The sequence below is a fragment of the Polistes fuscatus genome, unplaced genomic scaffold, assembly GCF_010416935.1.
Source record: "Polistes fuscatus isolate 324 unplaced genomic scaffold, CU_Pfus_HIC Scaffold19, whole genome shotgun sequence".
Taxonomy (NCBI): domain Eukaryota; kingdom Metazoa; phylum Arthropoda; class Insecta; order Hymenoptera; family Vespidae; genus Polistes; species Polistes fuscatus.
The window spans coordinates 3,275,937-3,294,073 of record NW_025113095.1 but is presented as its reverse complement, the minus strand read 5'-3'; the positions used below and the strand labels follow the sequence as shown (position 1 = coordinate 3,294,073).

At 25.7% G+C, this 18,137-nt stretch overlaps 2 protein-coding genes across 2 annotated transcripts in view; both read left to right on the top strand.

The window, feature by feature from the left end:
- The window catches only part of LOC122515730 (protein Star), a gene marked incomplete in the record, with an annotated part of 7,821 nt that extends 5,947 nt beyond the window's left edge, over nt 1–1,874 (top strand). Inside the window, 4 exon segments of the mRNA XM_043633147.1 lie at nt 1–127; nt 423–587; nt 885–1,076; nt 1,378–1,874. Coding sequence (XP_043489082.1) covers nt 1–127; nt 423–587; nt 885–1,076; nt 1,378–1,563 — 670 coding nt within the window.
- Nucleotides 1,875–9,363: 7,489 nt separating this feature from the next.
- LOC122515685 (facilitated trehalose transporter Tret1-like) lies at nt 9,364–12,639 on the top strand. Its single transcript, XM_043633087.1, has 5 exons — nt 9,364–9,445; nt 10,204–10,733; nt 11,105–11,410; nt 11,764–11,966; nt 12,061–12,639. Exons 1-5 carry the CDS (start codon nt 9,364–9,366, stop codon nt 12,335–12,337), a joined length of 1,398 nt encoding a protein of 465 aa, XP_043489022.1. The 3' UTR covers nt 12,338–12,639.
- The last annotated feature ends 5,498 nt before the right edge of the window (nt 12,640–18,137 follow it).

The window sequence follows — 18,137 nt, the reverse complement described above, 5'->3', positions numbered from 1 at the left end:
TGAAGTTCATTTCAAACCAACTACTCATCAAGAACTCCTAAATGCTACTCAAACATCCGAAGAGAAATACGTAGCTAGTTCGATGCAAAACAAACGCGAGGGTGTCTACGTAGAATATATTAGCAGGGTGAGAATTAGTTAAATTCAAATAATGATTTAATATTACAAACTTTTTCTTCATCTTCATCTTCTTCTTCTTTTTCTTCTTCTTATTGTTAGTCAAACTCAAACAATTATTATATTCTGTGTTATATCAAAATGAGATTTAACGCTTGCATTATATTGAAACAACTATGTTTAATAATTAATTTAATTTAATTAAATTGTTTTAAATTGTTCCTACTAAAGAATGAATTTTGTTTTCAATTGACAAATGTATTTGAATGAAACATTGGATTATGTTTTCTTTTTTTTCTTTTTAGATAGGAGCAATGTCCGGTACTGCTTGGCTCGATTCGAAATTGAATTGGAATGGCGTCCTGATTCTTACAGATCCTAGAAGTTTCTTCGAGGCACAGAAAAGTAGTCGTAATACGAAAACTCGAGTTATTCATTCTTGTTTAAGTAACGACAAAGTCATCAAAGAAGTAAGATATATAATATTTTTGTCTCTATTATTTCAATATTATTAACAAAAGTTAAAAATCGTATTATCATTTATTTAATTATAATGTATAATTATAATAAATGATTATATTCGGGTATTGTGTATTGTATCGTTGAAAATTTCTTTAGAATAAATTCGATTAATTGAATTTTATTTTTAAATTCAAATCAATTCTGAATAACGAATACACAATTTATGTATTTTCAACGTATAAAATAATGAATCGGTGTTGAATTGTTCTATATATATATATAAATTTGTTTATAATATATTTTAGATAACGTATCATCAAGAATCCGAGGTTCAAGTTACAAAATTAGGAAAGCGTCCGAACAGTCTGGTAGCGTCTGACGAAAGTTTGCCAACGACCAGGTTAAAATGTTTCCCCCTTTCTAGTATACTCTTGGCCTACAATGTTACAACTTTAGATTACTTGAGTCTCGACAGTCCAGATATTCAAGACGGCCAGGTAAACTTTCAATTAACCACAGAACCAAGTTGACAGGACACCGATTTTTAATAAATTCTACATTCAAACAAACCACGAGAAGTTTGATTTGTGTGTGTTCTTGTATACCAATTGGTTTCATTGGTACCAGTTCGATTAAAAAACAATTCGGTTTTCTATCAACTTGATAAGAATAAATTCTCATTGTAAATTTGATCTTCTTTAAGCAATGATGATATTTCTTATTTAATTTTACTTTTATTTTTACTTTTATTTCTTTTTGTGATTTTTATTTGACACATTTGTTTTTTATCACGGACAGGTTCTAGATACAATACCATGGGAAACCATAAGAATATTAATTCTTTCTATACGTTGGAATACGCATTACAGTACGACGGAAACGGAAAATCTCATTGACAAATTAAACAGCAAGAGATACAAACTCGTCGGGACTACTGACACTGGGAAAAAAATCTTCATTTACAACGCCCTCCTTAAAATCTAATTTTAATATGATTCTAATGAAAATCTAGATCACATCGGGCGGGGTCGTAGCCGATCATTTAATACAAACACATATTACAAATACACATTTTTATGCGTGTAATTTTGACGGTTAACTGATTATAACGAATGTTCCTTATTAAAAAGGAAAACACTGAGATTAATTCAGTCATTCGTTACAAATTTTAAATCGTTCACGAGTAAATTGTTCAAGTAAATTTTTCTTCTTTTTTAATATAAATTTTTTAGTTTATCGTCATTGAATAAAAAGTGCACCCATGTAAAAAAAAGAGAAGAAAAAGACATAGAAAAGAAAAAAGAGAGAAAAACGGACGATTAATTTAGAAAAATTCAAACTTCTTATATATATCAACGATTTTATACGATTTCCGTTTGAATTATTTTTTTTTCTTCTCTCTTTCTTTTTTCTTAATCTCCAAAACTTATGGTATACGTATTATTATGGGTACTAAAAAGAATAAGAAGAAACAAACAAAATCAATGATCGATGATCGAACGTCGTCGGTCGTTCCGATCTTTTTTTTTACATTCCGAACGAAATAACAAAATTGAATGATGATACATTCTCATCTTTATTTTCAAATACATATATCGAACACGAAAGTATTTCTTCGCAACCGACCATACCGATTATGAGATAAAATAATTACGACGATGACGATTTAAAATGATAAACACGTGATACTTCTTTCTTTTTTTTTTTTCGTATTTTTTTTTTCCCTCTTTTTTTTCTCTTTTTTTTTTCTTTTTTTTTCCGATTAGTCGGTTTCCCATTCTTCCAATAACTCACAACATCGTTATTATTTGTAAAACTACGAACAATAGGAGTGATTGATGATGAAAGATGATTTTTAATTTTTTTCTTTTTTTTTTTTCTCGTAAAACAAACGATTCACAATTAAAAAGAAAAACAACAAAACATTACACAGAGACTGACCTGATCGAGCTTATGTTAATTAATCAACCCTTTTGCTTACGAAATACTTTTGTCGTTGATAATTGAACGATTAATTGCGATAATTCTTTTCAAAACACGAATAAAGTTTATTTAACGCGATGCCTTATTGACTTACTCACATAGAGACATATATATATACGAATACATACACCCACACCCATACATATACACACACGTACACATATATACAGTATGGAAACCAAAAAGTTACGAGGAAGAAAAGCTTTACCTTAATATCTTTTTTATTTTTTTTTCTCGTACGATTTTACTCAATAGGTTCAATATAAATATAAAATATATATATCTATTTTTTTTTCTTTTGTGTTTTTTTAATTATGGTAATAAGCTAACGCGTAAGTTATAATGTAAAAAAAACCACGGAGAAAGTATTTTTTATTTTTTTTTTTTTTACAAGGAGGGCGTGCATTTTATTTTAATTTTTTTTTTCTTTTTTAATTTTTTTTTTTTCAATTTAACCCCTCCCCCTCCCCTCACCTCCACCAAACTATTTTTCTTCTTCTTTTTCATTACGGTCACGAAAATAATTGAATTGGTGTTGGCGTCGATTAATTGAAATTAAGTGTGATCAGTGAGAAAGGATGAGAATGTAATGATATGTAAATGTTTATGCAAAAGAATGAGAGAGAGAGAGAGAGAGAGAGAACGAGAGAGAGAGAGATTTATAGTGATAATTCGGCGAGTTATTCCCGAATACTCAAAATTATTGGCCTTATTAGAATGTAAGATGTTATTTTGATAAGGATAATTTAGAATTTAAGATGTTTTTACCGAATAGCAAAGAATATCGTCCAAGAAAAAAAAAAAAAGAAAAGAAAATAACCTAATTGATGAATTTAGGATTAAAACAATGTACCCCGTGCTCTTCGAGATACAATGAATAATCCAATTGTAATTCTAATTCGCGTAAAATTAATTCTACAAGTATATATGAAAATTTTGTATCTACGAATTACTGCAATCGTTCGAACGACATTGAGAAGAATTTACTTAAGAATCTAATCGATAAATTAATGACATTTAATAAGATTGCAATAATTTATAGATAATTATTAAATTTAAACTGATTTATAGTTTAAATTATTTCGATATTCGTTATATCGAAGTAATGAAAATAAAAAGTGTGTGCGTGTGTGTTTGTTTGTGTGTGACTTGTAAAGACAATTTTTGAAAGAAATTTATCGCATTTATTTTTCCTTTTTTTTTTATTTAGAATAAATTAAATAATGTTTCTCGATATTCGATGATAAATCTGATATTGGTTACCTTTTTTTCTTTTATTCGTTCTTGCGTGTTTTAGTGCGTATTGCGAAACTCGCGTAGATCATTTGGATTGTATGTTTATTTGATAAGATCTTGTTATCCTTCGTAGATCATTCCATGACTCGCCTAAATTTAGACTCGTACATTTTTGCTACTATACGATTTGTTTGTGTATTTTACGTTCGTTTATACCCATCACTACCACTCACCCATCAACCAACCCCAACACCTCCACCTCCTTCTCCATCTCATTTTCCTTATTTTTTTTTCTACATCACATTTCAATCGATCTTATTCGTTGATCATTTTGATCTTAATTTTTTCTATTCCCTTTTGTTTTTTTTGTTTTTTCCTATTTTTTTTCTTCTTTAATTATACGTATAGATAGATAATATAAGTTGTATCATTGACATAGAAAGTAAGGTTTTTTTGTACCTCTGTTTTACAAGAATGCGTCGTCGAGATTCCTTTCGAAAACAATAAATATAATCTTTATATTTGCAATCACGTTTACCAATGATTTCATATATTTTGTTTTAACTTTATTCAAAATATTATTATTAAAATTTAGTTGTTCAATACTAAATACCAACGAAATTTTTATCCTCAACACGTTCATTAACAGTAAATGTTTCAACGAGGAAACAAAAGTGACACAGTCATTTTATTTTGAAATTAATTGTGATATCGAAAATGTGTTTAAACACATTTTATAAGGGCAGTCACATTTTCATATATAAAAAGAATCAGTTAGTCTTACCTGTTATACCTTTACAGGTATAGAAAAACTTATATAAAATAAATAATAAATAAATTTTATTTATATATATATATTATTTTTTATAAATTTATTTAATATAATTTTATATATAATATATAATATAAATAATATATATATATATATATATTATATATATAAATATATAATATAATATAAATATAAATATAAAATTAATAATATAGTTATATAAAATAAAATTGAAAATAATTGGCTTTTAAATTTGAATGTTCTATAAACACAGAAAAACCAGTCATTTTCTGACTGATTATGGTAGGTTCAGTGTTATATAAATTCTTTTTACTTTATATTATTATATACTATCAATATCAGATTTTTTAAATGATTACTTAATCCTTTTAATAATTTAATATTGCACATAATATAAATAATATATAAAATATAAAATTAGTAATATAAGTTATATAAAATAAAATTGAAAATAATTGGCTTTTAAATTTGAATGTTCTATAGCATTCATGTGATATCCTACATCACAATGAAACGTGTTAATTAAAATGTTCTATAAAAAAGAAAACCAGTCATTTTCTGACTGATTATGGTAGGTTCAGTGTTATATAAATTCTTTTTACTTTATATTATTATATACTATCAATATCAGATTTTTTAAATGATTACATTAATCCTTTTAATAATTTAATATTGCACATAATATAAATAATATATAAAATATAAAATTAGTAATATAAGTTGTATAAAATAAAATTGAAAATAATTGGCTTTTAAATTTGAATGTTCTATAGCATTCATGTGATATCCTACATCACAATGAAAAGTGTTAATTAAAATGTTCTATAAAACAGAAAACCAGTCATTTTCTGACTGATTATGGTAGGTTCGTGTTATCTAAATTCTTTTACTTTATTATTATATACTATCAATATAGACTATTTAAATGATTACATAATCCTTTTAATAATTTAATATTGCACATAATATAAATATATATAAAATATAAAATTAGTAATATAAGTTATATAAATAAAATTGAAAATAATTGGCTTTTAAATTTGAATGTTCTATAGCATTCATGTGATATCCTAGATCAATGAAACGTGTTAATTAAAATGTTCTATAAAACAGAAACCAGTCATTTTCTGACTGATTATGGTAGGTTCAGTGTTATATAATTCTTTTTACTTTATTATTATATACTATCAATATAAGACTATTTAAATGATTACATTAATCCTTTTTAATAATTTTAATTGCACATAATATAAATAATATATAAAATATAAAATTAGTAATATAAGTTATATAAAATAAAATTGACAATAATTGGCTTTTAAATTTGAATGTTCTATAGCATCATGTGATATCCTAGATCACAATGAAACGTGTTAATTAAATGTTCTATAAAACAGAAAACCAGTCATTTTCTGACTGATTATGGTAGGTTCAGTGTTAAAAATTCTGTGTACTTGTATATTATATATCTATCAATATCAGATTTTTTAAATGATTACATTAATCCTTTTAATTAATTTATATTGCACATAATATAAATAATATATAAATATAAAATTAATACTATAAGTTATATAAAATAAAATTGAAAATAATTGGCTTTTAAATTTGAATGTTTCTATAGCATTCATGTGATATCCTAGATCACAATGAAACGTGTTAATTAAAATGTTCTAAAAAAGAAAACCAGCATTTTCTGACTGATTATGGTAGGTTCAGTGTTATATAATTCTTTTTACTTTATATTATTATATACTATCAATATAAGATTTTTAAATGATTACATTATCCTTTTAATAATTTATATTGCACATAATATAAATAATATATAAAATATAAAATTAGTAATATAAGTTATATAAAATAAAATTGAAAATAATTGGCTTTTAAATTTGAATGTTCTATAGCATTCATGTGATATCCTAGATCACAATGAAACGTGTTAATTAAAATGTTCTATAAAACAGAAAACCAGTCATTTTCTGACTGATTATGGTAGGTTCAGTGTTATATAAATTCTTTTTACTTTATATTATTATATACTATCAATATCAGATTTTTTAAATGATTACATTAATCCTTTTAATAATTTAATATTGCACATATATAAATAATATATAAAATAAAAATTAGTAATATAGTTATATAAATAAAATTGAAATAATTGGCTTTTAAATTTGAATGTTCTATAGCAGTCTGTGATCCTAGATCACTGAAAAGGGTTAATAAAATGTTCTAAAACAGAAAAACCAGTCATTTTTGACTGATTATGGTAGGTTCAGTGTTATATAATTCTTTTTACTTTATATTATTATATACTATCAATATCAGATTTTTTAAATGATTACATTAATCCTTTTAATAATTTAATATTGCACATAATATATCTAGAAGATAACCGTTTGAATCACGATATCTAAGTTCTCGTATACGTTGATATATAGATATATAATATATCTATTTACTATTTGCAATTAGATCGATGTTCATTCAATGCTCTAATCGTTGAGTAAATCTTCTAGCACGCTCGTTATTGGCTTTTAAAACTGTGATAACGTGGCTGCTTGCTTTACTTCCATGAAAAGAAGTAGAAAGAGAGAGAAAAATAGAAAAATAGAGAAAGAGAGAGAGAGAGAGAGAGAGAGACAGAGTATATATAAACCTCAGTTTTCACTTTTATATTATATTTTCCTACTTTTTTTTATATCTATTTTTTCTATCCCGATTCTTTTTTGCTTTTTAACTTACATAAGCAAGTATTTTTAGCTTTTTTCCTTTAGTTTGTAACTCGCTTGGCAAATCAAAGATTGATAAAGAATTTACGAAAGATAGAAACATAGTTTATAGGAATACGTCACTATTTAATATTTATCATAAACGATTTGTTGACCGATGATGAGAATTTTCATTGCCATTATTGAAAGATTCTTATAAAAGATCCTATTTTATAATCTAAAAATCGTTTCAACACTTCTGTCAGTCTCTTGTATTATTTTTCATTTGATTTAACAATTAATTTTGTACGTTATTGTTTTGTTCTATTATAGATATATATTAATTTTCTTTTTTATACTATTATTTATGTATAGATTTTTTGTCACTGTCAAAAAATGGATAAATTTAATAGAAATTTTCTAATATCACATATATACACTTATTATATTATTATTTTATACACTTATTATATTATTATATTATTATATTATTATTATATATAAATTAAATAACACGTATCAGTAAAAAGGAACGTTTACTTTAATAGAAAATTTCTAATACCCCACAAAATGGAAGAAGTTTATTATCAAAGTAATTACACGAGTACACAAGATCTTAACAAAAGTTTATTTAATCAAATTCTTGAACTTCAAGGTAACATTACTTTGTTAGATCAAAGAATCTAATGAAATAGTTTTACAATTTAAACTTTGTTTATGCAACTACTCCACTTAAAATGATTAACACGAGTATCAAATGTTATCTGTTATGAAAAGTAATGAAAACAATCATTGACATGATTTTATTTCACGTCCATTTATTTGTTTATCAATTTGACGTGATTATTTTTATTAATTTTCAGGTGGTAGATAATAATGTTCTCTGTTTAACAAAACTGGAACTTTATTATCGCAATAAAAGAAACGCTTACTTAGAAACATAATTGTACAAATAGATTGAGAAAGAAATTTTTCAATTAATTCATTTTTGTTTATCGTTTTTATAAGAAGGCCAATGGAATTGGCGCCGATTGACGTTTAAATAGGATATTAATATCTATTAATCGATTAATGTTTATCGTGATTTATAGAAATTACTGTTCTCTTTTTTTCTCTTCTTGTTCTTTAATTTTATATATATATATAATATAATATTTTAATTTATTCAATATTATATATTAAATATTTAATTATTATTATATATATAAAATTAATTATTATATATACAAAATTATATATAATATTAATATATAAAATTATATATATTATATTATATAAAATAAAGATTAATTATTATATATATATATATATAAAATTAATATTAATAAATAAAATTATATAGAGTATTATAGATATATATATATTTTTTTTTTCCCACCTCTTCCCAATGACGGTAGATGATATATATAATATAATATTTTAATTTATTCAATATTATATATTAAATATTTAATTATTATTATATATATATAAAATTAATATTAATATATACAATTATATGTAATATTAATATATAAAATTATATTTATAATATTATATAAATAAATAAAAGATTAATTATTATATATATATATAAAATTAATATTAATAAATAAAATTATATATATAGTATTATATATATATATATATTTTTTTTTTCCCACCTCCTCCCAATGACGGTAGATGATAACTTAGATTAGTGATAATGTTGGTTTAGATAGTGGAGACAAGTATGTAATATATGATATACGATTAGTTTCGTTCTCAATAAGTCCATTCGGTATTCATCTAGCGAGTTTGATTAATCCGAAATGTAGTTGACCAATTATCGTCATTCGCATATTAATTTCACATATTCTAAACGTTAATTCAAATCACGCGGTGTTTTTTCTTTTTCTGCAGTCTTATCTTTTTTTTTCTATTCTATTCTACTTTTTATTTATTATATTTCGATACGCGTGAAAGGATTGTTCTTATTCGGTAAAAAAAAAAAAAAATCGAAAAGTGAACGTCATCGTCGTCGTTAAATTTTTCTTCTTTCGAAGACAACAAGACAAATTTGAAATAATAATAATAATAATGGAGGAAACTGGAATGTTAAACGGTGCACCCGTTCGTCAGGATAGCAACAAACTTTGGCAATACTTAGCTACGACTTCCGGTATTTAAAATCAAAATGAATTTCATCGATCAAATGTCATTTTTCTTTTGTTTTCTGTTTTTTCTTTTTTTTCTTTTTTTTCGTTTACCCCAGAACAAGTCTACCGATGTCGATCATTTTCTTTCCCATCAATTTTTCACCAATGAATAGCAAAAAAAAAATAATTGAATATGATATTTGTGTGATTTGAATTTATTTTGAAATATTTCCAAGTGCAAAAATCGACCGATTATCGTCTACATATCTCGTCGGAAATACGTCCAAGTGTCTTATCAAGATGTATAATATTTACCCACTTCGAAAAACACGTAAAAGAATAAAAGAAAAAGAAAATCAAAAGATAAATACAAACTGATTTCCCGGATTGAAAATTTTCCAGTAGATCGGCTGCATTGATATTTCCGTATTACTTTAATAAATCGGACAATTAAAAGTGGAAAAATTTAGTTAAAAAAGAAAAAAACATTTCTCGTTCAGGCTAGTAAAACCAATTTACAATTATTATGCAATATATTAGCTGTTTTAGTATTAATCATTGGTAGTAGGTGTGTTACTAAACAATTAACAAAATAATTTGATGCAATAAAAATATGAAATAAAAATGATCTATTATATAAATGTTTGAGTATTGTCATTAGCAGCAGTAAGTGTTGACTTTACGATGGCTAAAAGTTTTGAGAATTTCGATTAACAAAATAATTGAATTCAATTAGAGAAAATATGAAATAAATGAAGCTTATTAATGAAATATTTTTCAGCATGTTTATTGGCATTGGGTGCCGGTACAGCAATGGCATGGACAGCACCAGTATTGCCTCTTCTTTACGAGTCTGACAACTGGTTGGTGTTATCAAAAGATGAAGGTTCTTGGGTTAGTTCTCTGATTGCATTAGGAGCAATGATTGGTGCATTACCATCCGGAAAAATGGCAGACATCTTAGGCAGAAAAAAATCCCTCATGTTGTTGGCCGTACCATTTTTATTATCTTGGCTGATAATCATCGCAGCATCGCGCGTTTGGATGTTGTACATTGCCAGGCTAATCGTAGGAACAAGTATCGGTGCTACTTGCGTTTTGGTACCAACTTATATCTCTGAAGTTGCGGAAACCTCGACCCGAGGTACTTTGGGTGCTTTCTTCCAATTATTTTTAACCCTTGGTATACTTTTGGTCAATGTATTGGGTTCTCTCGTTAATTACACGACTTTGTCCGTCATCTGTGGACTCGTTGAAGTTGCCTTCTTGACAACTTTCTTCTGGATGCCTGAATCACCAGAATGGCTCGTGGTAAAATACATTTTTTAAACAATTAAATAAAAACGAACATTTAAGTTAACTGTAATCAAAATGATATTCTGCAATACTTCGGTCGAGTAAACAAGGTTATTTGTATTTTTCTTCTTATTAATATACTCAGAACATTATTTGGTAATTTTTTTGCTTTTCAATATTAAGTACCAGTATTTTAAAACACCTAAATTTTAACGTGGTTATCTATTTTCTAACGCACATAAAAATATATATATGTAAATTTAACTCTTTCGTTTGACTAGCGATTTATATAGGAGTCGTATCAACGATACTTTCGTCAACGAAGGGGTTGAATAAATAAAAACAATTAAATTTGACTTAAAATGTTTTGTTTGTTTCTTTTTTAGAGTAAAGAAAGAAAACCAGAGGCTGAAGTAGCGATGAAAGTACTCAGAGGTAATTCGTATAATCCCAACGAAGAGATAACGATTATACAAAGAGCAAAAGACGAATCAAGTTCTAGAAAATCATCCGTCTTTGATCTTTTTCGTACGGCCGGTTCTAGAAGGGCATTTATGTGTTCTTGCGGTGGTATGATATTCCAACAACTCTCAGGAGTAAACGCAGTTATTTTCAACACTTTAGAAATTTTTCAAGCAGCCGGTAGTTCTTTACCGTCCGACGTTGCTACCATTATCGTATCCTTAGTTCAGGTTATTATTTTTATATTTTCAATCATTTCAACGATCTCTCTAATTGTAATTACAATTGTTGATGCAAAATTATTGCCAATTTGAAGGAAAGAATTTAGAATAATTCAACTCGGCCAAAGTTTTCTTCCATTTTCTTTTTCGAGCCAATTTTTAGCTCAACAATAAATGTGAAAAATAATGTCTACTAAATCATAAACAATTCGGAAATATAATAATCGGTATTAAAATAATGTAAAATTAGAAACTATAATGGCAAAAATGCAGCTAAGAAAAATCATCCGTTAATATTGCATAAACATAACCTAACTTAATCTAACCAATGAATGGATTTTGATCTTTTTCATTATTTTTAGGTTATAATGTCTGGTGCAGCAGCAGCGATCGTTGACCGTGCTGGCAGGAAACCATTGCTCATGTTGTCTTCCGGATTTTTAGCTATTTGTCTCATAGCATTAGGCATTTATTTTAAAAAACAGGATGATGGTGATGACGTCAGTTCATTAGGTTGGCTGCCATTAGCTTCACTAACACTTTTCATGGTCGCCTTTTCTATTGGGTAAGCAAACTAATGAAATGAATAAACTGTTGATTTAATTTGAAATAATATTTTTCAGGAAATAAAATGATTTAAATTTGTTTATATACGATAGGTTGGGTCCGGTACCTTGGATGTTAACCGCTGAATTGTTCACTGCCGAAATAAAAGGAATTGCTTCCGGCATCGCAGTTACCTTAAATTGGTTTTTGGTATTTTGCGTGACTAAACTTTTCCCATCGATGACCGAAACATTAGGAATGGGCGGCACGTTTTGGTTTTTCGCGGTTATCATGGTGATAGCTACTGCTCTAACGTTTTTCTTTTTACTCGAAACTAAAGGGAAAACTAGTCAAGAAATTCAAAACGAATTGAACGGAATTCGAATGTAGTGATTCTTTTAAATATTTGGAAGGAACTCAAATAAGTTCCACCGTGCACATTTATGTGTGTATACAAAAGATTGAACACTTTTAATACTGACGTGCTACAAAGAGTTCAAAAGAATTTTCTATTTCTTTATTAATCGGTTAACGTTTATCGTGATAATAAATCATGTAAGATATGTCAGGTTCTTAAAAGTTTGGAGAATGCATTGCTGCAAAGTTCACATTTTTGTAACTTCTTTGAAAAGTTCGCGTCAATATTTTTTATACTTTTGGAGTAAACGAATTTAAAAATGATATTTATATGAAATAAAAATACAGTCTTTTTTTACGTATAAAATACCCTAACATGTCATAAATCTAAGGTCCTTAAAATATAGGGGAATGCAAAATGCTGAAAAGTGCACATCTCTGGCATTTCTTTTTGAAAAGTTCTCGTCGAGATTTTTTATACTTATTATTAGATTAGAAGAGATTATATTTATCTACTTTAAAAAAGAATGAAAGAAAAGAAAATGAAAAGATATTTTCTAATAGAAAATGTGTCAATGGATCGACTTCATTTACTTTTCCATTTCTTTCAGTAAATCGGACAAATAAAGTGGAAAAGTTTAGTAAAAAAACTAAAACATTTTCCGATTTAGGTTAGGTAAACCAATTTACGATTAGATACAAAAATAAAATGATTTCAAATTGAATGAATCGTCGTTCATGTAATAATTTTTATTTAGATTAATTGGAGCAATAATTTTGAACGTTTTAAAAACAAATACAAATAAAATTATTTTAAATTGAATAAACGTAAAAATGTAAACAAGTGCATACATTTATTTCATTCGGTTGGATACTTCAAATCTTGTTAAGTAGCAACCAATGAAAATATTTGAATGGTAAAAAAGAGAAAGTTAAAGGAAAGAAATGTTTCCTTTTAAAAATTTATTCAATAGAGAAATTCAAATATGGAATACGAATGATGAAAGGTGTATGCTTAGTAATTGTAAGTGAATATAAGTCAAGCTATTTTAATTTCTTTCAGTATTCTTGTGTACCTAGGTAGTTGATTTTTCAAAGGATCAACCCTTTACACTATGCCTCATTCCACTCCTTACTCCAACTATTTACCCCGCACGGTGTTCCACTTTCCGCCATTTTGTACAACACGCCATATTATTTTTCTACTTTTCTCGGTTGAAACTCGGAAAAGAGATTATGGAATATTTATTTTTTACTTTTACACTATTAAGAATAATAACTCGAGTGTATGTATCTTCTAAACATTTTAAGAATATGTGTGTAGGTGTGTGTGTGTGTATGTGTGTGAAAGATCGAGCTACTTTATGTACTCTTTTAAAAACTTTTCAACAACTCTCGAGTATCGTTGCTTTGAATTGCACTGGTATTTTTTTTTTTTCATACGTAATCTTAAACAACGTTTTTTTTTTTCAGCGAATTTTATCTGCGAAATTAAATTATAATTTTATGTTTACTGATATGAAATTGTATTCTCTCTGTTTTAATCATTCATTCGAAATTGATTATTCTACTTAGGTTAATCCAAAGCTTGAATTGTAGGAGTAACGAAATTATATTATTTAATGGGAATACTAAATAAAAAATAAAGTTGATTTATTTAACTATTTCGGTATGACACAGCAATGGTCAAAAGTTTGTGAATTTTTCCTAAAAAATAATTTTATTCAATACAAATATGGTTATAATAAAACGTGCAGATTTTTAATTTCATTATTTTCGTATAACGGAATAATGGTTGAAGGTTTAAAATTTGTCTTACAGTATAATTTCATCTGATAAAAATGATTTATTTAATATTTTTTAGCATGTTTATTGGCAGTTGGTAGCGGTAAACAAATGGCGTGGACAAATAAATAACGATAATTACTTTGAAGTCACGTTAGTCGAAAAAATAAATTAAATATATGATACTTCATCTTCGTTGAGTTCTTCCATTCATTGTTTAATAATAATATTTCACAAAAGATAGAATTTGTTTAAAATCAATTATTAACGCTAAACTCACCGTGACCGGTTCGTTGAAAAATTTTCCTCTTTTTCAATATTTCCACGTTCAATGTTTAAACATTTCTTCTCATGCAACTTTACAATTATTATTCTTCTTCTTATTATTATTATTATTATTGTTTCATTGTTATCTACAATATTATTTTTGTTCTTTTTTTTTTGTAAATATATTTATTATTTAAATTTAATATATACAAAAACAAAATTATATAAATAATAAATAAATAAACAAATTGTGTGTGTTAGTAAGTTTTTTCTTACCATAATCTCGTTATCGAATGTAATTAATAATTTTACTGTTTTTTTTCATTACTTTTTCCTAATTAAAATGTATTGTAAAATTTTGTTCTCTCATAATTGAAATATTTACAGATAATAATCGTCAGTAAGTAATACGGTTTACATCGATAAGAAAAATAAGGAATGAGGTAGCCTAATGAAAATCAAAGATAATTGTATGGAAAGAAAGCAGATAATCCTCTTTCGAGATATAACGATAAGATTAATTATTTTTTTTTTTCATTTAATTACGAATGATGTAATAAATCGATTAATTGGTCCGTTAAGAGCTGTAAATAATTCATTTGACAATTTTACAATGAATTTTATTGCTATTTGTTTCATTAGATTTAATATTAGATTAAAATTAATTATTTATTTATTTTCGTTAATAATAAAAGGTTAATAATAAATGATGTATAAGACGTTAACTAAAATATCATGGAAAAAAACAACTAGAAAGATATTTGTTTATCTTAAATACATCATATGTGGAATTCTTTACGTGTTTCATATCATCTTCAATTGTCTCTTATTTTTTTATTTTATCTTCGATAGTAAGTAAAGTGAAAGAAGGGAAAGAAAGATTTGTAATTCATTTATCTTTCTTTTTTTTTCTTCTTGTGTGTATGTTTGGTAGTTTGTTTGTATATTGTTGTGTGTGTGTGTGTGTGTTGTGTGATATACACGATGTAAGTTTCCTTTCTATTTTTGTTTGGACGTAGGAAAATTTCGTTGATATTTGAGAAATGGAACGAGAACAGATTTCTTCGTTTGTTTATTTATTTATTTATTTTTAATAATACGTTGCCAAGATTTTCGATCAAATTATACGAATAGTTGTGTCGTAATTGAAAAAAAATCGGAAAAATTATCCGCTTTTAAGTGGACCTTTGTTTTATGGGAAATTATTATGACGTCATGAAAATTCCATCAGGTTGGTATCATCGTTTTTCTCACGAGGTACAACAATACTTATTCTTATCTTTATTGATATCGTCCGGTGCAAAGACGTTTGTGATCTCATTTTCCAATTTCTTTGTATAAGTATGTTAAACAAACATACATACATACATACATACATACATACATTTATTTACTTTTACAAAAGTACTGAGAAATATGGAAAGATTGATTGATACGTAATGATGGAAACTCATCCAGTAATATATTATCTTTCTTCAATCGGTATTTCAACTTCGCTATTGACCTTCGCAATCATTTCTTCAATGCGATAAAACGAACACGCAATTCAATCAAATTATTGTAATAATAATAATAATAATAAAAAAAAAAAACTAAATAAACAAAATAAAATATGTATACCTGTTGTTCTCGCTCATAATGTTTATCCTTTCTTTTTTTTTTTTTCTTTTTCGATCAATAAAAAAATGCAGTAACGTCGAGCTTCGTCAATCGTTTCTTTTATAATTTTTTTCTTTTTTTTTTAATTTTATATTTTTTTTTTAATTTTTTATTTTTTAATTTTTGATTTTCTTCTATAAGGCACACACACGCACACGCTCACGTTTAATATAAAAATTAATTCGAAATAAGAAAAAGTAAGAAACCATTTGTCCTTAGTCTAATCACGATCATTCGTGGTCCGCCATTCGAGCACGTAATATTTTTTTTATATTTATGTATGTGTATGTGTATGTGTATATGCTTACGTGTATATACCTTGCTGGAAGGATTTATGATAGGATGACGTCATTCACAATACAGTTCCTTCTTTTTTCGTACGATCTTTCTAAGGTTCTTCTTCTTTTACTTTGACGTTACGCAAACACGATACCATGAAATTAATTTCGTGATTAGAATGCCGAAATATTCTTTCTCTCTTCTTCCTTTTCTTTCTTTCTTTTTTTTAATTTTTTTTTTCTCTTATTCCGCTTACGTGCGGTTTTTTTTTATTCACTAACGTTGCGAGATCGTTTTTTTTTGTTTTTTTTTGCAGACGACACGTTTGACATTTCTTTCTTCTTTTTTTACTTTTTTTTTTTTAAATTTTTCTTATCTATCATAGTTACTATCTAACAACATTGAGTATTTAGTATTAATTGAATTTAATTATGAAAAGAAAAAAAAAGAAGAAGAAAACAAACCACGAAACATTTGTTAAAAAATGTTTTATATTCGAAAGTTGATATTTCCGATGACATCAATAAATCGTTGTGAAATTAATCTCTGTGTGAGTGTACGTGTGTGTATGTGTGTGTATGTGCAGGTGTGATTTTTTGTATTATCAGACGAACGTGAGATTTGTACATTGTTCTCTTCGCAAAATACGTCACCGACAAAAACTTTTCTCATTAATTAAATAACATTGTTTTTCTCTTTTTTTAATATTCGTTTTTCTACCTCGTCGATAAATGTAACTAACTTGTTGATATATTTTAACAATAAAGTATACTTTGTTCGATGTAATACACTCATCGATTCAAATTCTAACTTAAGTCGAGTGTAAAGGTGAACAATTTTATAATATTTCTTATTAAAATCTCAATGATACGTGGTATATTTAATTTTTTTGTAAATAATCAATTATATTTTCGGATAAAATGTAATGAAATGTTAATCGTTAATTAATATGTTAGATTAGATGAGATAATGGTGGTGGTGGTGGTGAGGTCACGATATCTCATCCTTTTTAATAAAAATATAAAAATCATATTTATTGATACAATACGTTTTAAAATGAAATTGTTAGATAGAAAGTTGTTGGTTGAAATCTCTTATTATAATAACTAATATTTCAGTAAGATCACTTTTATAATATCTTGCAACTTGTAATTAATTGTTAGTTTGTTCAAAATGATTTAATTAAATATTATTGCAACTTAATGTATATTTTATTTAATTTTTCATCATTTTTGTAAATATATATATTCCTTATATTTATTGTTTAATATTTCTCCGTATATATTATTTAATTATTTATATTTCAATTTTTATTTATTTAATTAATATTTATATTATTACTATTACTTTATTTTTCAATATTTATTTCTCGTTATATGTAACAATGTGTAAAAATCTCGTCAATGCACAAATAAACAAAAATACGTTTGTTTGATATTAATGTTAAATATAATATCTTGCAACTTGTAATTAATTGTTAGTTTATTGAAAATGATTTAATTAGTTAAATATTATTGCAACTTAATGTATATTTTATTTAATTTTTCATCATTTTTGTAAATATATATATTCCTTATATTTATTGTTTAATATTTCTTCGTATATATAATTTATTTATTTATATTTATTATTATTCATATTTATTCATATTTCAATTTTTATTTATTTAATTAATATTTATATTATTGCTATTACTTTATTTTTCAATATTTATTTCTCGTTATATGTAACAATGTGTAAAAATCTCGTCAATGCACAAATAAACAAAAATACGTTGTTTGATATTAATCGTTAAATATAATATCTTGCAACTGTAATTAATTGTTAGTTTGTTCAAATGATT